Source organism: Lepeophtheirus salmonis, chromosome 14 (genome assembly GCF_016086655.4).
Source record: "Lepeophtheirus salmonis chromosome 14, UVic_Lsal_1.4, whole genome shotgun sequence".
Classification (NCBI taxonomy): Eukaryota; Metazoa; Arthropoda; class Copepoda; order Siphonostomatoida; family Caligidae; genus Lepeophtheirus; species Lepeophtheirus salmonis.
In genome coordinates, this window is record NC_052144.2 from 7,472,414 (window position 1) to 7,500,334 (window position 27,921).

The 27,921-nt window shown below is 30.3% G+C and overlaps 1 protein-coding gene across 1 annotated transcript in view; it reads left to right on the forward strand.

Moving 5' to 3' along the window:
* Positions 1-27,921, forward strand: part of LOC121129144 (limbic system-associated membrane protein) — a 359,843-nt gene that overhangs the window by 302,892 nt on the left and 29,030 nt on the right. The window contains exons 4-5 of the mRNA XM_040724824.2: positions 13,197-13,469; positions 15,484-15,611. Coding sequence (XP_040580758.2) covers positions 13,197-13,469; positions 15,484-15,611 — 401 coding nt within the window. The remainder of the gene's footprint in view (positions 1-13,196; positions 13,470-15,483; positions 15,612-27,921) is intronic.

A 27,921-nucleotide genomic window follows, 5' to 3' on the forward strand; every position in this document is an offset into this window, starting at 1 on the left:
CTCTCCTACTTGTAACATAGACAATAGCGAGGCTCAAGTCAGCAAACGTCCATAATTCATTATCTTGAGACATCCTTAACGCAGTATTGAATTGATTTTCAGCTACATCCATGCAGTTCATGCTCATTGCATAAAGACCAAGTAGTGTATGAAACTGTGCTCTGCATCTTTGTAAAAAAACGCATTAGTCTCGAGAAGTCTACATAAGTTATTAACTAACCCATAGCCAGGGACAGTTGTATTTATACACTGATTACAACTAGCCAATGAGAGACTGAATGAAACGTACAAACATATAGATACGGCACAAACAAACTTAATGTATATACGATGAGAAGACTACGAAAAAATACAAACACTGGTTGATTTTTTGCTCAATTAGCTGGAGGTGGTTTGATTCAGACACACCCAAATTTGACACAACATATGTTTGGTATGGTTTGAATATATTGAAACATTATATTTGTCAGTAGTTTTGTACCACGATACAAACTATAATCCTTCTTATTACCTAACCTAAGTATTGATCTTAATTATAGTGCATATAATTTACAATATTTTCTAATATTAAAGTAAAATTCTCAGGCGATTGGGTTTTCGTACTTCTACACTGATGTTTAAAAAATTGTACTTTTACAGTAATATATGTAATTAATTTCCTCTTGATTTGAGGTGGTGTAAAAGATTAGACAAATTTACAGCATATTTTTGTAGATTTTATTATATATTTTAACTCGTGTATTTAATTTGTTCGTGTATAGTTAAATACCTAAAATATAAATCAAATGGGATGACAAATTACGCAAGCAACTTTTTATTCTCAAACAATAAGTGTTCACTGAGATTTTTGGTATACTTCTCCTCCCCTGGAGTGTAATGGATGACCCACTCTATATAATTGTTTTTATTTTAATACTCCTCCATCATCAGAGCTTACTAAATTCATAACATATTTGGATTTACTTTTGTAAATTATCCCTTCACCTAGAGCTCGTACATTGGGTAAACACCATCAAAACAAAAGATATTTTATTTTTATATAATTCATTTCTCATTTAATATCTTTTACAGATACATTTTTTATATAAAAATAAATCTTTATGTCAGACTATTCCGAAATGATTGAGACAGGTTCATTTGAAGGGAAAGAAGAAGAGTTAGCTACAAAATTCCAACAGCATCGATTGTCTCATGAATTTTATAGTGGAAAAACATTCCATAGTTATTCAGAGACTAAATATCTAAAGCCTACATACCACATGTTTCTCCATTCGGCCCTCAAAATGGAGAACTGACAATTTTCGCTCTTACTTTTTGATACTCAGCAAACTGGGTAAAACAGTGTTTGAGATCCACACCGACCTTATTATCGTTTACCCCGATGCCTGCCCTAGTCGTGCAACCATCTTTCGTTGGGATGGTGAGATCCGGGATGTCACTTTTAATTTTAAGAAAGGTATATCATCAGGACGTCCCCGGGAGACATGGACATCCAACAACACATTCCAAGGCAAGGACTTGGTAAAAAACAAACCCCAATTGAGCGTTGGAGAGGTCCCGTGGAGCTTTCCCTACCACCCACAGTGGTTTTTATTATCCTGACTGATGATCTTTGCTTCAAAAACCTCCTCAGCGTGTGGGTACCCCATTCTCTTACAGATTAACAAGGATGACAGAGTGAAGTGCTGTTCTTAAAGTGAAAAAAGGTGGAAACGATCAAACATAGTCTCTACATTCTGGATCTTATCTCTGTGACCGATTTTTGTTCCGTAATCTGAAGCACCTACTCTGGAATTACTAGTTTGCTAGCGATGAAGACCTCTCACAGGGGTCTAGCGGGTGATGAAGTTAATTAACGAAGAGGATATATCCAGGGAGTTGTAGAATTTGGGGAACCATTGTCACGTCGTTATCCGAGCCGGAGGAGACTATGTGACATGATTGAGTACTTTTTTTAAACTTTTAAATGTAATTTCTTGTCTATATATGTATATAGACAAGAAATTACATTTAAAAGTAATATTTGGTTCCAACAAGACGGTGCCACTTGCCACACAGCCCACGTAACAATAGACTTATTGGGACATCATTTTGGCGAGCAATTAATTTCACGTTTTGGGCCGTTGAATTGGCCACCAAGATCGTGTGATATCACACCTTTGGACTTTTTTCTTTGGGGCTACGTAAAAGCAAAAGTCTATGCGGATAAACCAGCGACAATTGAAGCATTGGAAGCAAATTTTGAGCGAGTTATTCGTGAGATTCTGGTCACAATGCTCGAACACTTCATCAAAAATTGACGCGAAAGAATGGACCATTTGAAGGCCAGTTGCAGCCAACATATGAAGGGGATTATTTTCTAAAAATAATTGTAAAGGATTGTTTTTTCGGGTCATAATAAAGTTTTGACTATAATATAATATTTTATATTTTTTATTTCTACAATCCAAAAACCGCTCGTTTCGAATCACCCTATATCTTGACACATATCCAGCTTCCATTTGAGTATAAACATTTTGCAATAACACAAAAATTAAAACTTTGGCGCGTACTTCAAAAATGGTGCACCTGCCAGGCAGCAAATTTTATTTGGCCATATTGGAACCATAAAACTGAACCACTTTTGCCGTAACATCAGCAGGCATTGATTTATCCTGTTTTGGATTAGAAATCACCAGCATACATTTTACATCGAGCAATTCCTTTGTATCAACTGCCATTCCTTGAAATCATCCCAAATACTGAATCATAACTCTTGTACTCATAGTTTTTGCAAAAAAATGGTTAAATTCTGAATTTTTTTTCAAGATTTGAAAGTTTATACTGTGCCTTAAGTTCTTGTATAGTTTCGGCATGCAGTTTTCTGAGCACATTGGAGCACTTGAATCGACTTCAATTTGAGATCCAGTAACCAAGTCTAATTTCCTCTTTACAGATTCTTGCACTTTAAATTGTTTTGTCACCGCATAAACTTTGTACTTAGATGTTTTTCGTGTATCAAACGGACTTTCACACAACAGATTCAGGGACTTGTTCAGATTATATAATTCAAAATCCCTACGTAACTCATCATCATCAGAGAGTACTGTCTGAAGATCAATCAAATCCATTTCTATAGATGACTTGCTCTGTACCTTCATTAGATAAAGTTGTTTTCTGCATGAATATGTACTTCATGCAGAAAACAACTCTACTTTAATAGCGTAGAGAAGCTTACCAAAAGAGATTCTAAGACATCCCAAAGATCCGTTCTACTATATTACTTCGAATGTCTTTTAGTTGGGCTAAATCTTTTCGATTTGACAATGGCATAACGAAAAAAATTAAATTGTCACGCACTATTCAAAACTCCTTTGCAAACAACTAGATCTTATCGATAACAAGATCTAATGACCAGTAAGTTATATTCTTGTGTTCATCACAAAGTTAAGCGTAATTTCAAATATATGTTCTTTGTTCTTTTTTAGTGCATACACACTTATTGTGTAATATATATTTCACAATAAATAAGACGTATTAGAATATTCAAGTAGCAGTTAAAAAATAATACAGGAATTATAGTCGTAGAGCGCTGGCCGTTCAACACTTCCGATTAGTAATAAAACTCCAATTTTTGATTGAACTACCGATTTTAATAATAAAATAAGTTTTTATTTTTAAACCCACATTGTATTGTTAAAAAAAAAAGTTTGCTTTTTTTTGATGAATTTTGTTGGAGTTTTATTACTAATCGGAAGTGTTGACCGACCCGCGCCCAATGAATTTTCGCCGGACAAAAAAATAATATAGCAAGATCAGAAATGACTTTGGACTGGTTAAGGTGAGTTTGTGGCACACACTCTAGTATAGTATAAAAATGGAGCAGCAGAAAATGCATCCTGGCAGGGTCACAATTTTGAAGTAAGCTCCAAAGTGCATAGTTGTTTTTTTTATTATTGCATCATGTTTATACTCAAATGAAAGCTGTGTATGTGTTGAGTTTTTTGACATAAAGAAAGTAAAAATCCAATCACTATGAAGGGAGTTATTGTCTTTTAAAGTATAAGATGGGCACGATTTTTTCCAGAACTTTGAATTCTCCTAAAATATCTCTTGCGTGTCCCACCTATCTTAAATTTCGCACAAGTAGTTCTCTTATAACGTTTAATAGGTGTACCAAAAGTCATCAAAATTGGTAATGGTCATACCGTAAATCCTAGAAAAGTGTGTACACTTGACATGGAACTCTACCCTTTTGTAGTACCTATGTCAAAGGGCATAAATATTTATTAGGGAGAAGAGGGGATAAATAAACTCATTTCTTCATTCATAATAATGTCAGATTGCTGAATGACTTTGTAGATGTAAAGGGTAGGGTAGCAAATCCTAAGCATTTTCGGTATGTAAAAAAAGAATAGAAGAGTTTGAAGAATCTTTTAGAGAAGAGTAGAGTAGCTGTCATGATGTTTCATTAAATTAACTGTGAGCAGCTCTGAGAGGAAATAAATAAACACAAGTCCCACACAGTATCAAATAAGGATCTAGGGAGGAATTACTCAGATGTTGATCCTCAATTCTACTCCGAGTCCCACAAGGGCTTAAACTTATAACTCCTCAACAAATCCTCAGCGTTTATCCCTCTCATAGTTACTACTAGAGTTCTATAAAATATGATCTTAACGAGTACAAGATCATTTTCTAGTTGGCAATCTGAAGAGGTTGATTTTATTTTCCAAAGATGTTATCATTATTTTTTAATTCTTTAAGAGAGATCATCTAAAAATAATGTAATCCCTAGTGCATATGCACATGAAAAATGGGAAGTAACCCTGAAGATTTGTCGGGGATTTATAAGTATAAGTCATTGTTGGACTCAGAGTAAGTAGCATTGAGGAGCGGCAGTGGGGTAATTTCTACCTATGGTCATTCTAGATGCAGAGTGAGATTTGTGTTTATTTCCTTCCTCTTAAAGCTGGATGCAAATTGTCAGGTTATCGTGTCATTTTTAGGGTTATTTTTAGCAAGTAATAATTTATAAAACTCTAATGATAACAGCTTAAGTAAATATATGTGTGTTGGTTCGATAGTCAGTCGTTTCTAGAGAAGAAAATGTACTTAGTACATATGGACTTCAAAGACTACTCCTAAGTCTAATGATGTTTACCTATACTTAATCATTGCAATTCTATCTAACCAATTAAAGGAATATTACATAAAAAAAAACACTTTTCCTTTTGCTAACAACAACATAACTTGTACACTAAAAAATGCTTGGATTTACAACCCTTGTACCGAACACTGAACACTTACTGATTCAATGATTAATGAAGGTAGAGTGATTGAAATTAATTTCATATATTAGCATAACCATTTAGTTACAAAACAAACATACTTGAGGTCTCTAGCTTACGTACAAGTCGAGAGAAGGACACTGGAACGTGTTCGACGAATTTCCATTCGTGCACTCCTAACAGTTGGTTCGTCTCCAGGACCACCGTCTACGCCATCAGCAAGTCCAAAACGTTGGAAAGGAAGAAGGGCTCTATTGAAAAGGCCAAACTGGATCCAGAGGACTTAAAAAAAAAACAGCCCAGGCCCATGCAAAGAGATCTCGGGCATTCATACCAGTTTGTCCAGAGAACTATAAAAAAAAGTGGGTGGAAATAGCCTTATGAGGGTGGAAAGAGCCTTATGAGGGTGGAGAGGCCACTTTGACCCCAAAAGTTAAAGAAACATATTTTCGATCATTATTTATCAATAATCTCTACTGTCTCAAAGACACTTCAAATTTGTCTCAGCTTAACTCATATGTAGGGGCAAATCGAGACTAAAAAATTATCAACATTAAAATTGATATTATATCTAAAATACAATTTACCATGGTATGAATCTCGTACCAAAAGTTGGATATTATTTTGAACTTTGCAGATTTAAGTTTTGATATTCTAATTTCAGCAGCTTAATAATATGCAAAAAAACTAAATTTCTTATAAACTAGGAACTCTTTCTTCTACATACCATACACTTCAAGCCCATATTATCACAAAGAAAAATTATGTGAAAATCATATAATATTTGTATAAACAGGAATTTATTTCAGCTTAAAAATATAATGCTTTTTTTCCTAAAAAAAATATAATAAATACTTATATATATATATATGTATAACAAAAATTATGCAGATAAAAAAAAAGATTTTTATCTTAAAACATTAGGACTCTCAATGAAACAAATATTATAATGTAGACACATTTATGACCATTGTTTCTTATAAAATTTTAAGAACAGAACTATGAATAGAAAATGGAGGCTCTCAATTTTCTCTCTCTTTATCTTGAAATAATGAAAAAGAACAAAGCCATGACTAAATAAGAGTATTAAGTACAGGGATTATGTAAAATCTACATTGTAAGTAAATGAGCTCCTTTTTAAACTTTAAAAACCTTTACAATTTGTCAAAGGGAAAGCTGGTTAATTTAACTATGCAATTAATCCACTATTCACAACTCAGAATTGTGAATAGAGTTGTAGATCGTAAGCATTTTGGTATATAAAAAACGAAAATTAACATGGAAAGTCATACAATTTAATGATTGCTATTATTTAATTCCTTTTTTACCACATACAATTACACAGGGGAACAATTAAAGAGTTAAAATGTCTACCAATGAAATAAGGTCAATAATATAATTTATCTTTGAGGACGAAATTCGAAACTGATTTGTTTTTTTCTGGGTCATCAGGTTTGAGAAATATTTGATATTATAGTACTTCAGGACTATTATCGTTTAGAGACATTTTTCATCATGAAGGCAATCACCAAATTAAAGTACGATGATTAAAACTTATGTAAAATATATATATATTTGAAATATTGAAATTCCCTACTCATCTTGAATAGATCCCGTCATTGTTGCAATCCAGGAATCTTCTTCCAAATGAAGGAGTCTGCTCTGTTACGAAGCCTAATAGTTTCCTTTGGAGGAATTTTCATCCCTCTTCAGATGGATGATCAAGTTAGAATTATCTTCCTTCGGTTCCCTCTATCCGCCATTGGTTCCAACTCTTTGCTGTTCCTTGTCTTATAAACAAAACAGACTTGAACATTTTTGAATGCTCATAAAAGACAGAGAGCAACCTTAAGGATTTGTTGTGGAGTTAAAGTTGTAGGATCTTGTAACACCCAGAATAGGATTGAGGATCAGCATCGGAGGCATGCTTGCCAATATCCTTCTACACTTCGATCTTCGTTACAGCAGCTTTATAGATGATTTCATAAAACGTTATGACAGATAACCTGCTTTCCTTTAAACTGTCAGGGTTACCATGTTGATTTTTGGATTCTTTTTTTTTTTTACCAAGTGGAAAATGCTCTCAATTAGCATCACTGCTTATAACTTATTAACAAATTCACGAGTACACACACACTCCATCTCCAAGAATGAAATTATATTGATAACACTATGCAACAAAATGAAGGAAATTACTTAATTGCTAATATCTTTTTTATTTTTTCTTCAAATGCTTTATATTTATCACAGCTCAATTTATCGAATAGACCTAATATTTCAATTTTTTTAAATTGCCTTTAAAAAAGGTCCATTTTAATTGATTTATGGTCAATTAAGTTTATATTATTTATTAAAAAAAATTAAATATAATATGCTGGTTAGTTTGCGTGAATATATATTACAATAATATTACAACGAAAAAATTTAATTACTTATGAGTAAATACTAACAACTAATTTGAATAAGAAGCATCTATTAACTTGTTTTAATCCACATAAATATAAATTATGTAATTAATTAGAGCCATAAGTAAAAAAAATTTTTTGTTGGAATACATATTCACGCTATTCAGTTATCTATATTAATAAAGCGAGCCTTGTCTGTATGTCTGTGGAGTACTCATTTTTTACAACGAGAGTGTGTAGCTAAAGCTCATAGTAGAAACAAAAAAGAGGGCACATATCTATATTAATTAAACAAAGTTTGTCTGGGGAGGAGTTATTTTTAAAAACGAGTGTGATTATCTTAAGCTCTACGCGTAATATTAAAACCAAAAAAAATGGAGTACATATAAAATACAAAAAATAATTTATTGCATATGTGTTTTGTCCAATTACATATAATTTAATAAATGTATTTAGCTTGGGCTCCAAAGATGACGTCCCTTTGGTGAATGATGCAATCTGTGACGTGGGTGAAAATAGCTTAAAGATAAACAGGGGTCGTCCACAGGATTATATTGTTTTTGGAGGGTGGCTTGGTTTTTTGAATTTAAAAAAAAAAAAATTCAAAAATCTACAGCTGTAAAAAGCAAAAATTCTTTAATTTGGAAAGGGGCTACAGCCCACCCCTGCAGACGCCCCTGATAAAACATACATAAATTATACATTATATTTGTTGGATATATGAGAACTTTTTGAATGCCAGAGGAGATGAAAGGAACAAGGGATAATAGATCCCTAATAAATGTATGTACATAGTCAACAATAGGAGAAGTGGAACGAATACCACCATTTGTTTATCAATAGACAATATATTTTGTACAAAATACAAAAAAATCAAACAAATTGCTGTCGTCTTTCTAAAAAAAATATTAATTAGTATCAATGTTGGGAGAAAAAAAAACAAGATGTAAAACTCTTCTAATTGGTTTATTTCCAATTAGAAGGATTTTGCTTTTTGACAATACGTATACTTATTTATTAGTTTGTCAAAAAGTACAGGGTGAAGCTACAAATTTTTTAGTTTGAGTTTTTTACATTTCTCAAAATCTTTATTTTAAATAGAGGTGAGAATTTCGGGTAGTGTGAGGAGTAAATGTAAAACTGCTATATAGATGAGAATTTTTATATTTGAACATATTGGCTAAGTAACACATCATCGGACGTTCAAAATTATCGGACTTTTAACGGTTATGTTGTAACAATTCTTTAGTATGTACTCCAAGCTAGCACAGCTACTGAGATTGTTATATAATCATAACGCATTTTAAAATAATCTTGTAAAATTTCAAATGGATTGGTGATGTACGTTTTGAACAACATAACTTGTAAGAGTTTTGACGAAACAAATTCATATTATCGAGCAGTGTCAGATATTGTGAAATCAGAAAAATTAAAGGTATATATTTTCGAAGAGTAGAATAAAATACCAAATAGCTAACTAAATAGCCAAATAAAAATCTTTGAAATAGCAATTGATGATGAAGAAAAGAGGGAGGAACAAACGCACGGTACATAAAATAGAAAAAGAAAATATTATAATTATACTATGGAGTCCAAGTTCCAACCTCTGACAATAACTAACCATTCCATCTTAAATTATACATTTAATAGTATAATAACAATCAATAAATCATACATGTATTATTCAAAACTCCCCATTCTTTTGATGGGAACGTCAAAAAAGGAAAAACTAGTGAATAAAATAATTAATTATGTCCCACAGTAATTTTAAAGTGTGATGGGGGTGCTTCATCAACAATCAGGGGCGTCCACAGGATTATATTTTTGGAGGGGCTATGTTTTTGGAATTTTTTTTTTTTAAATCCAAAAATTAGAATTTTTTTCCAAAAAAAGTTTAAAAAATTCACAGCCATTCCCAAAAAATTTAATTTTTTCGAAAAAAAATCCAAATATGAAATCTTTTGAAAAAAAGGTTCATAGCAATTCTCAAAAATTTAATTTTATGAAAATAAATTACAACTATCCACAGTTTTACACAAGAAATTTAAAAAAATATATTTGAAATATAAAATTTTTAGAAAAAAAGTTTCAAATATTGAACTTTTCGGAGAAAAATTCCTAAAATCCATTGCTATGCACAGAAAGTTAAATTAAAAATAATAATAATAATAATCGTGAAATTTCAAATATTTAATTTTTTTGAAAAAAAATTGAAATATGAAATTCTTCATATAATTTTTTTTGGAAAAAAATTGAAATATGAAATTTTTATATAATTTTTTTTGAAAAAAAGTTTCAAGTATTTAAATTTTCTATCAGAAAGCAAAACTTCCTTAATTTGGGGGGCTACAACACCTCCAGCTCACCTCCTTCGGACGCCCCTATCTTCTTCTCTATTTTATCCCATCAGACTACGTCAGTAAGAAAGATAACAGAGGAACGTCATATTAAAAGCCACATCAAAAAGTGTAAAAACGCTGCATCATGTTATCTCATCAGGCTAACGGTCTTGTTTTGTTACTTGATTTAAAACAGTAAGATAGAGAAATGGGGTCGAAATAAAAAATATTATTTACTATAAAAAAAAACAGAAAGAATCAATACTAATAACAAATAATAAATTTTATTTTTACCAACAAATCTCAAGTAAAGCAACTACAACCTCAAGACTCTTTTCAATTAGGTTAATGTTCCAAATAGAATAACAACACAATCTAGGAGGAAAATAGAATGCACATTTGTTTTAAAAATGTACATAATTACATTAGAAATTCCTATCTCTCTTGTAATTGGTTTAGTATGGAACCACCAATGAAATGAAAAGTTAGAGATATTGTTTTATGATGCTACTGATTTGCTTTCTTTGTTGACATAATATTGTTTTTTTTGGAAAAATGATTTCCACTAAATAATTCATAAAGAAAATCAACTAATATATAAAAATATGTAGGGATAAAAATATTTCCTAAAATACGGTGAGAGTAATTTTTTTTTAAAAGTATATTAAGGATGCAAGTTAATTCAACTATTTTGCGTCAGAACATTTTGCCTTGAGGGTCTATCCAAGCCACATAAATCACTCAAAAGCAATATCATATTCGATTTTTTTTAAATTTGGTATATACTTTAATATTAGTTAAAAACATAAAAATCCAAAATTTCATTTTTTTTCGTTCCCTATTTCATGATTTTGAGGCTTTTAAAATTTACACCTCCACGCAACCTACCTTATTTTAAAATCGCTCTATTTTAAATGCTTTTAAAGATATTAATCTACTTTAAAAACCATATAATAGTTTTTTTATCCTTTTGTTGTCTTTTTTTTGTATAAGCCAACAAAATGAGTTTTTACCTATAAGGTCGCGAGGTCAATATTTTGGCCTACAAAAATTGGGACATGCCAATTTTGAGTTACACTAAAATTGTTTATATGTTAATTTGTAATATGTCATAAACATATACAATAAGTTTTTAGAGATGCATTCGATTCCACTTAATTACTACAGATGAAAACGTGTGCGTAGGTAGAGCAAATTTCTGAATATATGTACAAAATATTATACTCGAGTTTTTGTTATGTATATGCTTGATTTTTAGCATGGTGTAATTAAGTGGAATTGTTTGAATCTCTCAGAACTTATTGTAGTTGACGTCGAGGTGTAAACTTTAGAAGACTCTTAATCCTGAACCAAATGTTAAAAATGGCTGAAATTTTTGATTTTTGGATTTTTTAACTAATATAAAAATATGTGCCAAATTTGAAAAAAAATCCACGATGTTGCTTCGAAAAATGTCTTTTTTTTTTATTGATTTCACTTGAAATGGCCCTTAAATAATTTCGCCCTGAGGACATTTTGCCTCGAGGATATTTCACCTTAATATATAAATAAATAAGGTCGTTTGTATTCATTTTTGTTAACATTGATCTTCCTTTCAAATTTTTTAATCAAAATATGTAATTGATATTACTATAAAACGCTTTAAATGGTTGTTTCGTGTTGGAAAATTGATTGAATCATGCCCCAAAATTTCAATGCATACACCAACAAAATCTCACAATGTAATGAATTCGAACCAAAAACAAAATAGCTAATCAATTTAGTATAATAAAAAAATATATATAAATAAACATGGCAACGATTCCAATAGAAGAATTGCAAATCACTTCTCCCTTATCAATTATACATCAGATACGATGGATTATTAATACTAGAAACGACTTATGGATTGACGAACAACCATAAAATGAGACAAGAATAGAAATCCATCATTATTCCAACAGAAAACAAAGATTTAATGCATTTGATTAGAATAAATATTGTATATTTTGATTTAAAAGATTCGCAGGGAACATCAATTTCAACCAAAAATAAACCATAAAGACGTATTTACTACATGTATTTAACTATTAAGTCAAAATATCCTAGAGGCAAAATTACTGGGTACCGTTGCTAAGAGCAAAATTATAAATGATCTTATTAAATTATTTCTTCTAAAACTTTAAAACAAGTTAACGATGCTCGTCTGTTGGCTTGAGGTGATACATATTCCAGTGTTAAAAAATATGACATTTAAAGATCGTGCTCTTTTTGTAATTGCTACCCCATTTTCCAAAGATGTCATCATTATTCTTGAAGAAAGAACAGTAAGTATCATATGCAGTAGTCTCAAGTTCACGAAAGACGAAGAGTAACTGTATGGACTTACTGTGGAGATATAAGAGTAAATCCTTGTTGGTGTTGGATTAGAATTGAGGATTGACATCCTTGGTCATAATTCAGCCTTTGTTATTTCTAGATATTAAGTGGGGTTAGGCTTATGTATTTCCTTCATCTCATAGCTGTTCGCAGCTAATTAAATGAAATGTCATGAAAGCTAAGCTGTTCTTTTCCCCAACATTCTTCAAATTATCAGGGTGACCACGTCCTTGAATTCACAAATTAGTTAGTTATAAAGTAATATTCAATGCTCTTAGCGAACAAAATCGACCACAACCTTACACAAATATTGATTGCTGGTCTTCGTTTCGCTACTTTGTTTTAAAGCATAGCTCTTCACAATTTTGAGAATCATTTTTTATCAGCAAGCAATATTAATTATCGATAAGTCTGATATACTCAGTCTACTACGAGTCCAACAAGGACTTACATTTATAAACTTGTAACTTTTCGTCTATTGCACAATAGAAAGTACTTTATACTTATTTGTTCTCTCGTCAAAAATATAAGAATAATGATAACTTTTTTAGAATATAAAAAACATTTTTTCAGGTAGCAAATACAAAAAAACCGAGCCTCTTTCATTATCATATTATTTTCTTCTATATTTGTTTCTCAAAGTTACCATATTTTTTGGGATTCTCTAAGGCGTTATTTTTTCGCTCACCGTAATTTAGCCAATACTCAAATCCATACTAATAAAACTATTAATTTTTTTCTTTATGTTATTTTTCTAAAAAATGACAAGTTATTAATAAGCAAGCAATCCTAATTCATATTCTTCTTTTAATTTTCTATTTCAGATGGTCCTGAAGTATCAGCAGAGTTTCCCGTTGTCCATGGCGGAATTGGGAGACAATCCGAATTATCATGTGTAGTGTATGCAGTTCCTTCAGCAGAAGTCGTTTGGTATCGCGAAACCATGCGACTGGATCCTAATGGTAAACGCTACATGGAAAGCAGGGGATCGCGTCATACCCTCATCATTCGAAAAGTGGAGGATAGAGACTTTGCAAATTATTCATGCTATGCTATTAATACGTTAGGGAAGGTTAGGGGCTATATTACTCTGCGAGGTAAGAGACTTCACGTTTATTTGCATACACGTGACCTGTTCAAAAAATTCTTTTTTTTTCTGTTTTTTTCCTACATTTTCCCAAGTTTAATATTGAATAATGATTCCTTTTAGCTTAAAGTTTTCGAAAAGCCTGCCTCATGACCCTTAATGTTTTAAAAAAGCTTATTTCGTGATCAAATAAGACTGAACTTAAAATTTAAGCTCATTTGAATAATACCTAATAGAAGTTTTGTCATATAATAATAAAAATTAGAATGTTACATGAAGGAAAAGAGGCTAAGCAATACGTGCAATAATAAGCAGTACAAAAATTGTCATTTTCCAACATATTCTTCTTTTTGTGTGTGTGTGTCGGCTAAGAAACTATTTTTCTACACAATGATGAATTACTAACAAATTCATTTAAATTTCTCATAAATTTAATACACATTTAAGGTCCATTAGAATATAATTGGCATGAGTATTGAATATGAAAAGTGTACAAAATGTCTATCTTAATAAGCAAATCTATCGATAAAAAATATCTAATTATAATAATATCCGTTTTTTGGATTTTTTGAACAGGTCTAACCTAGAGGCTCCAAGGAAATAGGATAAAAAACAAAAAAAAAATAATGAAAAACAAGAAAATGAATATAAATTATGTTCTCAAAAAGACAAAACTGGGATATACATATGTTTAATTGTAAAAATTTAAAACACCAAAAAATGATGTCCATTATCTCTTAAAATAAATACATAAATACAACATAGTGAGGGATTTCTGACTGAAAATAATAGATCGGTCTAAACTAATTTGGTTCATAAAAAAGTTAGATTTGCATTGGTCACATACCACTACTAGAGATAACTCAGTCTTGGATCAGGATTCAAAGTTTCTGGGTACAGTATAAGTAAGCTTGTATTATCCGAAAAAACCTCTGAGACCCAAACAGAATTTCGGTATTCTAACTTTTATGGATATTAAATATACCAGTCTTAATCTTTTTTTGTGAAAAACTTATTTCTTTGTTCACGCAACTTCAATTTATCTGTATATATATTTAACTTGTGCTGGGATTTTTGTAGAGCGCGAGGAGAGTAAAACTGTAACTTTTCTCTACATTAAATCCCATCCCTAACAATTGCTTGAGTTGAACTGTTCAAAGACTACGTTCCTAATAAGTCTATTCTCTCTCCTCAACCCCTATTACACTTTTTTCTAATCGGTCGAATCTTTATTTCCCATTTAACAGTCCGAGAACCAATTAGTCTTATTAGACTGATACGTTGTGAGGACTGCCGAAAAAAAGGATTGATAGGTGGATCATATAATACTAAAGTATTTCATGGGAAGATAGACGCAAAATTGATGAAACTTGAACAGCTGAAATAGCGTAGTAATAAAAGACTAATAAAGATCTGTCCTAGAACACGGGAGTTACTTAGCTAACACAAAAAGTACCTATGTACTTTGTTGTCAGCAGTCGATTCCCTCGTCTCGCTTGATACGTCATAGCTACTTCAAAATATAATAAGTTATATAATACTTATGCGCTGTTTCCAAAAGTATAGAATACAATTTCCTGTGAATTCCTGGTCGTATAAATATACATATATATTGGCCGTCTTATCATCTCTATTTTCTATATAAAAATAAAAATGTATAACTACGTTTTTAATAAAATATAACTAAGCGATTTTATAATAGAGCTTGGAATAAATTACCGTGTAGGGTTTTAATATTTTGAAATGTATACATAACTGTTGTTCATTTTGAAGATAGTAGATAAATAATATGACAATTTTAAGAGATACATGGCAGTTGGTATTATTTTTTTGTTTTGTTTTGGAGGAAAGTTTTAGTGACACAATAAAGGTCACAGGGTGAGGACTGAAAAAATGAACAATGACACGACACATATGATAAACATAGCCCATTAAAATTCCTTCCTCATTCCTTCGAGCCTCTTCAAACTAATCTATATATATTGTGTATGAAGCTATCTGTTTTATTATCTCTATTTTGATAGGAAATCCCACAAAACCCGTGTTTAATAGTCTTGTTCTAAGTAAAACCAAAACAAGTTATAAGATATCTTGGGTCACAAATTCCTATTCGCCCATCCTGGAGTATCGACTTTTTTATAGAATGCTATCTGTAAGTAAATAATTATTGAGTTTAATAAATTATGTACCTTTTGTCCTCTTGGTAAAATTAATAAAAAAAAATTCGATAATAATATTACAATTTATCATTTTCCCGCTCTTTCCCTCTGTTTTCTCTCTATGTCCTTCTCACCATTATTGTCACAACTTTCTCAACCATTTTTTACATTCTTCTACAAAATTGATAAAACCCTTTTATCCTTTAAATTATAATAACCATTTTCTCATTTTCAATAAAACGATTCAACTACCTACCTGTGTAAATATTATATTGGTTTTACGTGTCTTTAATAGAATTTATTTGACAAAATATAAAATTCTATATAATAAATGGAAAAATTGAATTTTTCAAATTAGAGAGACAAAAAAAGAAAGCTCTAAACTACATATTTCAGAATAAGGAAATAAATACTACACATGTACTGATGGAATTCCGTATGGAAATCATAGACTGGTCTAAAATAATTTTGTCTTTTGAAAAAGTTCGAATTGGATCTTCACATAACACTCCCAGAGATAATGCGGGTCTTAAACCCAGATTCCAAGTATCCAGGAACGGTATAAGTAAACTTGTAATATCCAAAAAGATCCGAGACCCAAACTTGGGTCGAGTACAGGGGTGTCTGCAGGATTATTTTGGAAGGAAAGGGGGACTTTAAAAAAAAAATCCAATAACTATAATTTTTGTAAAAAAATTTAGAAAATTTATAGATATTCATAAAAAATTTCAAAAATAAGATTTTTTGAAAAAAAAATTCAAAAATTAAATTTCAAATATTTTTCTTTCATTTTAAAAGTCTATAGCTATTTATAAATAAATCTTAAAAATTATTTTTTTCTTTTTTAAATATCAAAAATTTAGACTTCAAATATAAAACTTTTTAGAAAAAAATTCAAATATTATTATTTTTTTAAATTTCAAAAATCCGTAGCTATTCACCAAAAAGTGAACTTTTTGGAAAAAAAAAATCAAAAACCTAAAGCTGTAAACAACAAAGTAAATTTATTGGTAAAAAAATTTGAAGAATTAAATTTTTCGAAAAAAAAATATGAAAAAATATTTTTTTCGGAAATCTGGATATTTGGGGTAAAAAAAAATTAATCACAGTCAAGATAAAGAATTTTTCAAATACTGAAATGTTTGTATCAATTTGTTATTAAGTTTGATTTTCATCTATATGTCAAAATATGGCACTGAATCGTAATTGTACCCTAAAAATTTGATTTTTTTAAATTGGTTTTACAGGCCAAACCGATATCCATTGAAAGTTTTAATCGTCATTTTCTTGTTCTACAGCTTAAATAACAATAATAAATGTGGAGTTCAGCCTGCAGGCCAAAATGCTGTTGCAAGGTGTAATATTGGTGACGTCATATCCAAGTTCACATTTATATAGGTGTTTGTTAGAGTTTTGTTTTGATCTGAAATTCCTCAGCCGGTCTAAGACCGTTATATTTTTTGTTGGAACGAATTAGTTCAGTCAAACAAAAAAGCTATCTCTAAACTGGTCTCATATTAAAAAACTAGTTCGGTCTATAGCAGTTTTATAGATTAACATGACATCATATGTTTTTTCAAGTACAATGATGTCATACGAAGTTTAAACTGAGATAAATTTGATTAATTTAATTATATGTATAGAGTATTTGTTCTCGATCTTATCGTGTACTTTTGAGATTTCTTTGAAAAAAGGGAATTACAGGGGATCTAGAAAAAAAAATGGTCTCTCATAATTAATGAGACCGATTGGTCTACAATGTAAGTCTAAAAAAATCGGACCATGGTCTGAGACTGCGGTCTGAACCGAAAAATTGGTCCAAAATCTTCTAGAGAAAATCACCCTAAGACCGAACCGAAAAAAAAAAATTCGGTAAGGGACCGTCGTGTCTCAACACTAGCATTTATAGCTATTTTAAAATGGTATTTTACTATCCATATGTATATAGTTCACATATATAAAACACACAGAAAATAACGAGTATCAAATTGTTGTTATACAACTATGATCATTATTTAAAATAGATCAAAGATTGAATTCGTTAGTTTTTTGTTGATATTTAAATTGACTATTGAAATTATTGATCAATATGGTCAATTTTGCCTCTTTTTCGTTTTCAATATTTAATATTGGATAATCAAAAAATAAAAACTTTCCCTTTAACAAAGAAAATGCATATTTATATTTTCAATATTTTATTAGAACTCTTTTGAAATTCACGACATATATATGGACTGTCAACACAAAACTAAAAGAAATAAGGAATATTAGTATAAGTTAGTGTTGGATTAGATTGTTAGTCTTTATTTAATTATCTTACATTAAAAAAGATGTAAAAAAAAAAGTTTTTCCTGTTTAATCATCTATTGATTATATATTTACAAAAATTGTCAAACTGGTCAAATAGAGGATTTTAAACCTCATCTATCAAATATGATATGCAAGGCGTTATGTGTGTTTTTGATAGTAAGATTTACATCAATTTCATCAAACACAATATGTACAAAGAGTCAGGAGTATTTTTTATCTTATTATTCATTATAATATCAACAATCATTTCTTAAAAAGTACCACTTCCGCTGACACTATGCACTCCAGTCTGTGCTTCAGGGACTTGCACCTTGATGAAGTAGTCATTGGAGATATCAGTCCACTCCTTCTTAGCAGAGGTCTTCAAGGAATTAACATTCCGGTGGGGACTAGAATAAACGGATCCAAATCTTTATGACTCGTCCCATTTGACCCCTTTAGTAATGGAAAACAGTGTGGTCTATTAAAATCTGAACACTTTGAATTTTAAACTTCAACAAGAAAGAATTTATTAATTATCCATATAATTTCAACAAAATTTAGAATATAAATATATATGTATAGGAGCTCTCTTAATCATTAATGTGGCCACCGTTAGATGCAATGATGGCTTCCAGTGCAGCCTGGCACCCACTGCAGATGTAAACCTCTGAAATAGCGTCCCATTAATGACTAGCTACGGAATTGAGGACCTGGTGTTCGGCTGACGGAGATTGCAGGCCTTCCCCTAGATATGCACTCAGGGCAGTAGGGGGCCAAAATTGTAAAAAAAAAAGTCATTCAATAGCGTCTTGCAAGGGAGGATATGGGTTTATTTCATTGCTGGCGTCAAAAGTGGCCTCTCCACTCTCACAAGGCTGTTTCTATCCACATTTTTGATAGCTCTCTAGAGAGTCTGGTATGAAACTCCTCCGAACCAAGTTTGTCCTTTTTAACAGAGTCAATCTTCCTCTCCAACGTTTCAGGCTTGTTGAGGGCGTAGAAGATGGTTCGAGAGACGCCCAACTGGTTGGAGTGCGCGAATGGATATTCGTCGATCCATTTCAAGTGTCATTTTCTTTACTTGTGTATCAGCTAAAGAGCTCCAGTTTGTATTGGTGTGTAACTAATTGTTTATACTTTAATAAATCGAAATATGAATTAATTTCAATCATTCAACCTTTATTAATTATCGAATTAGTAAGCGTTTAGATTTCTATGGACCACCTAGTAATAAAACGACATTAATTATTTATATATTTTAATTCGATTTGTTAAAACATTGAATGGAGTTACTTATCAGACATTAACAAGTACAATTGTTAATAATATATATATGTCAAAAGGATAGGAGGAAAATAGCTATAAACCGGCTAATAGATTGAGTGACGTCATTCCAGGGACTTTTAGGCATAGCTTTCCACGAAGCCCCATATTTCATAGTCCAGTGGCATGCAATCCGGTGATGAGGGGGCCACAAGTTTGTAGGGCAAAAATCGGTGATTTCTTCTTGAACCAAGCTTGATTTGATATGGCCAAATGGGTTTATACTGATTTTTGTTGTGAACAGTATTTCCCTTTGATGTAGTTAGCATCCATCCAAGGTTTCACAATCTCACTCATCACCTCCTGGTACTCCTTAAGACCAATTACAAAGTCAACACCGGTCACGACGTCTTCAATGACAATCTTCTTGTAGCCTCCTCAACTTATGGACAAGCTCAGGATAGTAATTCAGAACTTCTTTTTTTTGGAGGGCTTAGTTATTGGATTTATTTTTAATTGTAAAATCCAAAAATTACCATTTTTTGGAAATAAATTTGTAAAATTATATTTTTGGAAAAAATCTCAAGAATCTACAGTTATTAACAAAAAATAAATTTTGTAAATAAATTTCAAAAATTCAGAGTTGTTCAGAAAAAAATGAAATTTTTTCGAAAAATATTTCAAGCACTAAATTTTCTAGTATAAATCAAAAATTGCTTCTTTTTTTTGGGGATGGGGGGAGTACAACCCTTCCAGCCTTGCCCTGCAGACACTCCTGAATGTCTACAACCTTCTTTAAGAGAGTTATGGGCGCAAAGAATATCTTTTGACTTTTTACCTTCTTTTGTCGTCGTTTGTTAACTTATTTCAACAAATTATACAGCATATGAAAGATCATAAATTTGACAATAATTCCTTTGTTATAACTCAACATTGATTGAATGAAACAATTGAGCTCTAATTGGTGCTGTACGATTGTCTTAGACACACTGTATGAGTGTATGGTAAAATATTTAATTTTTGTTCAAAATGTCTTTGTGCTCAAACACCATATAGGTAAATTATTAAGAATGAAATTAAAAACTGATATATTTACCATCAGAGCAAGTTCAATGATTTAAAAAACACTCAAAATCCTTTTAAATCAGCCCTTTCATCCATCCATCTTCCGCACTCCCCTATAAGTAGACAGCAAAATAAATATATTCAATATTGAATTGAGTAAAAGAAATTATAAAATTGAACAAAAAGCTTCCACACATCCATTTATTTTAGGGTGGCTCTATTTGTGGACACTTAAAGAAGTGTAGTTTTTATTTTCATTCATTTTCCATTTGTTGAACTATATTATTCTGTTAAAAATTATAAAATTTGAGAGACATTAAAAAAAATTGTGCCTTGTTGGCTATGTAAATTTATTGCTAAAGTAACTAGAGAGAAAGATTTGGTTTATAGAAGAATTTCCTACAGCGTTTATTAATATTCTTTCATAATAAGTTGAGAATAACAAAGAATGATTAACTACGTGTGAGTGTGTTCATGAAAAATGAAAAATAACACTGAAAATTTCATTGAGAGTTCATGGTAGTACACAAGATTATTTATTTATTTTTTTGAGGAAGAATTGGATTTTTCATTTATTTTTAGAAAAAAAAAATTAATTTGTTAAATTTATTTTAAACAAAAATTGAAAAAACTATGTTTATTCTAAAAAATTAAATTTTTTGTAATATAGTTTCAAAAATTCTGAGCTGTTCAAAGAAAATTTAATTTTTTGGACTGAAATTAAAAATATTAAATTTTTGGAAAAATATTTCAAAAATCCACACTTGTTCACATTAAATTTAATTTTATAGAATAAAAATTCAAATATTAAATTTGTTAAAAAAAACTTCAAATGAATTTTTTATTTTATTTCGTAAATCTTTATCTATTCTCAACAAATTATATCTTTTGGAATAGAATTTCAAAAATTCACAGCTGTTCACGAAAAATTTAATTTTTTGGACCAATATTTGAAATATTAAATTTTATGGACACACATATCAAATAACCTTACTATTCTCAAAAAATTTCAAAAATGGACAGTTGTTCACAAAAAAATCATTTTTTCGGAGAAACAATTCAAAATTAAATTTCATATATTCAATTTTTGGAAAAAATAACAAAAATCCAAATCTATTTGTAGAAAATTATTTTTTTTTGAAAAATTAAATTTTAATTTCAAAGATTATATTTTCTATTTGAAACTAAAATTTCCATAGTTGGGGGAGGGGCTGTAGTCCTCCAGCCCACCCCCTGTAGATAGCCCTGTAGTAATATTCTATATTGTTATAACTGTTCGTCGAGAATCGTAATCTTGCTTTTTTTTATTAATTCTTCAATATAAGGTAGAACATTCAGAAGCGTGGGACATCATTAAATATTAATTAAAATCAAAAATATTTTGCAGAGGCCATTTAGATTATAAAGAGAACGAAATGGGGATTTGAAAAAAAATCTTTTTTTTAGATCACCCTAATGTACATTGTAGGTACAATTTACACGGGATGGATGTTATATGACCTTCATATGAATAAAATTATATAATTATTTTTCTTGAATATAATTTCACCTCCTCAATCTTCTATAATATTATAAAAACTTTTTATTTTTTTCATTTTCGTTACGTTGTTTTGTATTTTTTTTCTTAAGAAGGTGGAGAAGGGATGGGATGACTTGAATTAAATAACATCATCATAAAAGTATGAAAAAAAAGCATTCCATCATTCAGAAATGCTCTGATTCATCAAAAAGGCAGGAGTAATTCATTACACATACTATTCAGTCAAGAAAAGAAAATCTGCGTTGATTTCTTTATATTTTATAGAAAAGTAACTTAAGTGAGTCCAATGAGGTCTTTTTTCGATAGATATAGGTTTAAGAAACATGAAAATAGAAGATTGTGGTCTTTTTTTTATAGTTGGGATCTGAAAGTGTGTTTTTAACAGACCGGAAGTTCATATTTTTTTTATCTATGCTCATAGATACAACACGTTATTATTACGTTTGAAATCATGTTGCAGTTTCTGCGGCATCCAAGAGTGTCTAATGGGACATTGAAAGTCCCAAAAAGGGTTAGAACAGAGTTGCATCAGCTGTATATATACAGTCATTTGCAAAAGTTTAAGACCACCTGAGAAATTGTCTTATTTTTTGTAGAAAATAAAGGTATTTTAGAAATTTATTTTTCAGTGAAATTCTTCGCTTCAAACGGCGTGAAATAATGCCCTTTACTTAGTTTGTGAATCAAATTAAACTCCATCCCAAATTTTGTAAATTTAAAAATATGATGACAGTGTGCACATCTTTAGTGGTTTTGGCGCTCAAAATAGCTTTCTTTGTGTAACGTCATTATTTTAGCCCTTTGAACATTAGAAAAGTAGCTTTTTGGCCCATTTTTTTAAGAATATCAATTGCAGATAATATGTGAGCACAACCTTTAATAACACGTCGAAAAACGATTATTATTGAATTAGGTCTTAAACTTTTTCTAAATGACTGTAATTACAAGCAGGAGTACTCATCGTTACAATAATAATCCTCCTCAGTATGAGAGGAACAGCGGGCTCGGGCATTTAGTTCACATATTTGAGTGATCTGTCAGTGGTGCGAAGCACATGTCCGTCATATTTTGCTTGTCTACCTCTAAATAAGGTAAAAATCACATGCCTACGGAATGGAAAAATATATGGGGACATCTTTAATAACATATTTCTGGATTTTAGGGAAAAAGGAGATATTTTCTCTAAAATAACAAAAATTTCACTTATAATGACGACAATGTTGGATTTTACCCTTTATATTAAGAGTTAAGGTAATGTTATGAATAATATTATTTCGATGTATGATAATCACAAATAATAGCAAATTATTTTTTGTTTGAGTCAAATGTAGCTTGTCAACACTAAAACAAGATTGAATTATTTTCCCCAAAATTTAGTGTGTAATACATTTTATTCTTCAATCAATTATAATAAGGAGGACCATTCAGACACTTAAAAATGGTCACAAATAATGTTAAATTAGCTTAAAGAAACTAAACAATGTTATTATATGGGTTAGGGAAATTTTTTATTGAAGCTATAGTAACTTTTCTCAAAATGGAGTCCGGATTGCATTTGTATTTTTCAACTAATTATCACTTAGTTCCATCAACAAATGGTGCTGATGAATCATTTGGAATTCCTTGTAATAATTACAGACGAATACTAAGGTTGTTTCTATTTGAAAGGCCCTATTGAGGTCAAATTAAGTAACATAAATCACATGAAGTTAGCATTCTTGGGTATTTATATAATCTCAGAAAATTAAAAGTAAAGCCCACAATTGACGGAAATGTCAGGGCACCCAGAGATTTTTTTTTTTTTTTTTTGAGGGGGAAGGAGGGGTTTTGATTTTTTTTTTGAAAAAAATCAAAAAATTAAATTATTTGAAAAAATATATAATCTAAAATATTAAATTTTTTGAGGCTACAGTCCATCCAGTCCACCTCCTGCAGACGCCCCTGAATGTATTTATAAAATATTTAGCCATATGTTTCAAGTGGGGAAAAGAAAGAATTTCAATCTCTAGTCTTTGAATATTTTCATCGAATCCAGTTTGAGTCCTCAGAAAGGAAGAGTCTTTTAAGGGTGCCTTATATACATTGAAAAAAAATGACTGACCTTCGATTCTAAGTCAAATCCCAAGACATACCTTTCACCTATTTGATTGTTTAATCAAATCGAGTCATGAGTACTCGAAATATGTACTCAAGTTCAAATCGAGTGGCAAGTTTGAGCTTTCAAGACTTTGATTGTTTGATCATGACGAGTTGTGAGTCTGCAAAATAAGGACTCAAGTAAAAGTCCTGTGGCAAGTATTTTGTACTCTGCTCTATATATTTCTGATGTAAATAAGTAATTGGAAATATTTTTCCTTTTTTTAATATTTATTCAAGGTTATTTTTGTGTTGATGCAACACAAAATTTAATTATATTAACTCTATAAAAAATAAGTTCACTTAAAATAGCTAAGATATCCTTAATTAAATGAATCATCTTCTCAATGAATGATCAATGTTGCTAAAATTATAATAAATTAACTAAATATAATTAATTTGGTTTTGAGGCTTTTAGATTTGTGAGAAATGTTGTTTGCATTAAAAAAAGATTTGAGCAGTTTATTAATTAATTTTGTCTTTTTTTTTTCATTATTGTGTTAGTCCTAAAAGAAAAACTTTACTAATTGTAATGAAAAGTTGTATTTTGCTATTTTGTAATATTAAAAGAACTGATTTTGTTTTATTCATAAATATATGAAATTTCTATATTTTGTCTTTGGATCATTAAAATATGTTGTGGACAAGTTGTAGCCTGTAAAAGCAACATTTTTTTTCTCTTAAATCAGCTTAATTAATAAAGATACAAGTCATTCTAATTACCAATCAATAATTTGTACTATAATATTTATTTATTAATATCACTTATGAATCATATTTTTATTAGTATTACGTCTATTTTATATAACTGTCGTTATTTGAACTTTATATTTAGGGATGGGAATATTGTTTAAATTGGGATTAGCCTAAAAATAGAGAATGTCATAAAAAAATTACTTCGTGTCTTAGCAATGAAGTAGTGTTTTGCAAGCTTTTCTGCTTTGTCATAAAATATTTCCATAAAATTTTGGATTGTAAGTACTATACTAGTAAATGCGAACCTATTGGTTGATATCCACTGCTTAAATTGTACTTCATGAACATTATTTTCCTCAAAGGGATCAAGCAATATATCTTTGAGCAAGTCAGTTATTTCATATTTACGAAAGAAACAACAGGATAATGCAGGATTACAAACTAAAGACGCTATAATGTGACGGTAGGAGGGATGTTGCGTTATCTCTGGCATTCTCGATCCCATGGTCATAAGCTATACATTTTGGTTAAAAAAGTACAATCACATACACTGTGTAATACACTTGCACCAGCAAGAATACATTCTAAAGGTCGGCGAGAAGCAAATTTAGAAAAACATATAACTCTATTCTTTTCAACTCATGCTATATATCCGACCAAATTATGGTCAAACAAGATAGAACAAGGAAAAACCACTAAAATACCTGTAAATGTTACAATAATATAAGTTGGAAATGTGTAGTAGACTTATATGTATTACAAAATTTATCTTAAAAATTAAGATATTTATATTTTTTTTTTTATTAAATAAGTCGGAATTTACAATCATAGTGATTATGAACTTTTCCAATTGTAGGCCTAAATAAAGGTGATCCCGTTGAGATACCACTCCCCTAATTTTTTGTACACATACATAATAAGAGTTGGTTAAACTTCTTACTAAAAAATGGTGAAATCAGTTTTGAAGCATGGACGGGGTGCCATTTTTTATATTTTGCAGTAATATTTTCATAATATTTTTTGCACACATGCTACTTTGTATAAAATATGAATAGAAGCTCGTACTCCTAAAAGTTGTTTAATCGAGAAAAAAATGAATTCAGCTTATTCTAAATAGATCAATGGCTTTCTCAAGTTCGAACGTCTTTCGAAGGGGCCAAACATTGAATGAACAAAATGGCTCTCACGCCTTCACAAGTCTAAAATTTTACAAATGTTGTTTCTTTGATAGGATATACCTCCTAACCAAACTTTATCAAAACCGGTTAGGGCCATGTCAAAAATTTCTAAAAAGTCTGAATACTTGACTTGGAATGCCCCCAAAGCAGAAATTTCAGGTTGTGTGTGCATCATGCAATAATATCCGTGACTTTGTACGCCAGTTCACTGCCTACATTAAAAAGAGATTCACTAACGGAGGGTAAAGTACTTTATCAGGGGCGTCCGTAAGGAGATGGTCCCCTCCCCCCAATTTAGAAATGTTTGATTGTCACTAGAAAATTTAATATTTAATTTTTGGATTTTTTTTTAATTTAATTGTCTCTGAATAGCTATGGATTTTGGGAAAATCTGAAATTTCTTTCTAAAAAATTGGAAATTAGAAATTTTTTCTAAAAAAATTTAAAAATTTTATATTTTAAATGTTATTTTAGCAAAAATTTCCAGAAAAATTTATTTTGGTAAACAGTTCTGGATTTTTTTGTTTTTTTTTAAATTTAATTTCTTGATTATAGCTATAGATTTTTGAAATTTTTTTACAACAGCTTTGGATTTTAATTTAATTTGTCAAATTTTTTTCTGCAGAAAAATTTAATTTTTAATTATTTTCTGAAAAATCGTAGAAATTAGAAATATAAAGCCCCTCCTTCCCCCTCCCAAAAAAAAATATATATATAATCCTGCGGACGCCCTTGTTTATGTACAATAATAAATCCATGGAATGGAAGGGTTTTGTACATGTAAGTACTTATATTCATGTATTTATTTATTTATTGATAATGTTCTTCTTTTGATATATGTTTTTGATCGATTAATCTTTCAAATAAGTTTTGTTGTTTATTTATTTATGTATTGAAAGATATTGATTATATTCCATCTCTTTTTTCATCGTCTTCATTGTTGGTACATTGATTAATGAAGATTGTATTAGTTATTTATTTAGATTAAATAAATGTGTTGATGGATTTTAATATTATTACTATTATGATGAATTAAATATTCATCTCATTTTCAATTAGACTTAGAGGAAAGTAAAAATTATCTACTTTTTAACCTAGGCCTTAAAAAGTAAGATTACTTTCGATAAATGGATAAAAGTATAATAGTTTCACCGTGCGTCATTGACAACATTTCAAGTGTTTTGGACCACTCAACTTCAAACTAAACATATTATATACCTTTAAAGAATAAATATATGGTTTTTTTTCTAATGTACTAACATAAAAAAAAGCGTAAAAAATATCAAATTTACGTAGCCCATGAAATTTGAAATGTTCGCCTTACTGTTTGAACACACATCGTATAATGGATTTGACCAGTACTAAAGTTACTATTCTAAAGAATATGTAAAAATTAGACTTGCTCACTACTTTTTATACTTACGGTAATATCCAAAGATGTTCAAAATATGTCCCACAATGTGGAAAGCAGTTTTTTCTTATTGTCAATCTGAACAAGGTTTAAGATTTTCTAAGGCTGTTATCATTATATATTTTTTTTGAGAAGGGAACATCTAAGTTTAAAGGAATGACTAGTTTGTTTGCTCATGAAAGACAAAGAGGAAACATGAGGGTTTGCTCGGAAGATGTAGGTGTCAGTCCATGTTGGATTCGCAGGAGAATTGAAAATCGACATCAAAGGTATTCCTCACTATGGTCAAACTAAATAAGGAATAAAAAAAGGTGTCGATTGTAACAAATCAATTATAGGCCATGATATCTCAGCTGATATACTGTCAAACATACTTCAAATTGTCGGGTTTCCCAACTTAATTCTCACATATCAAACCCCTCTCGAAAAAGATATTTCAAAAAGTCATCCAATTTCAGTGAGATAGCCCTTACTCTGAAAGAAAACCCTTTGAAAAAGTCCTTATAAGTCAGTAATTCGCACCTGATGCTCCTCAGAGCATCGTCCAGCGCTCAAAATGTTTGGAATTACTACTCTAAGTGCATGTTAATTGCCCTTAACGACATTTTTGTATCACACTCTTATTCTAAAAAGCATGGAGCGGTGTAGCTTCGGGATAAATTATTAACTTGTACTCAATGTGCGTAGGTTTGCGTCTCGGTCGTTCCTAGACAAGGAAATAT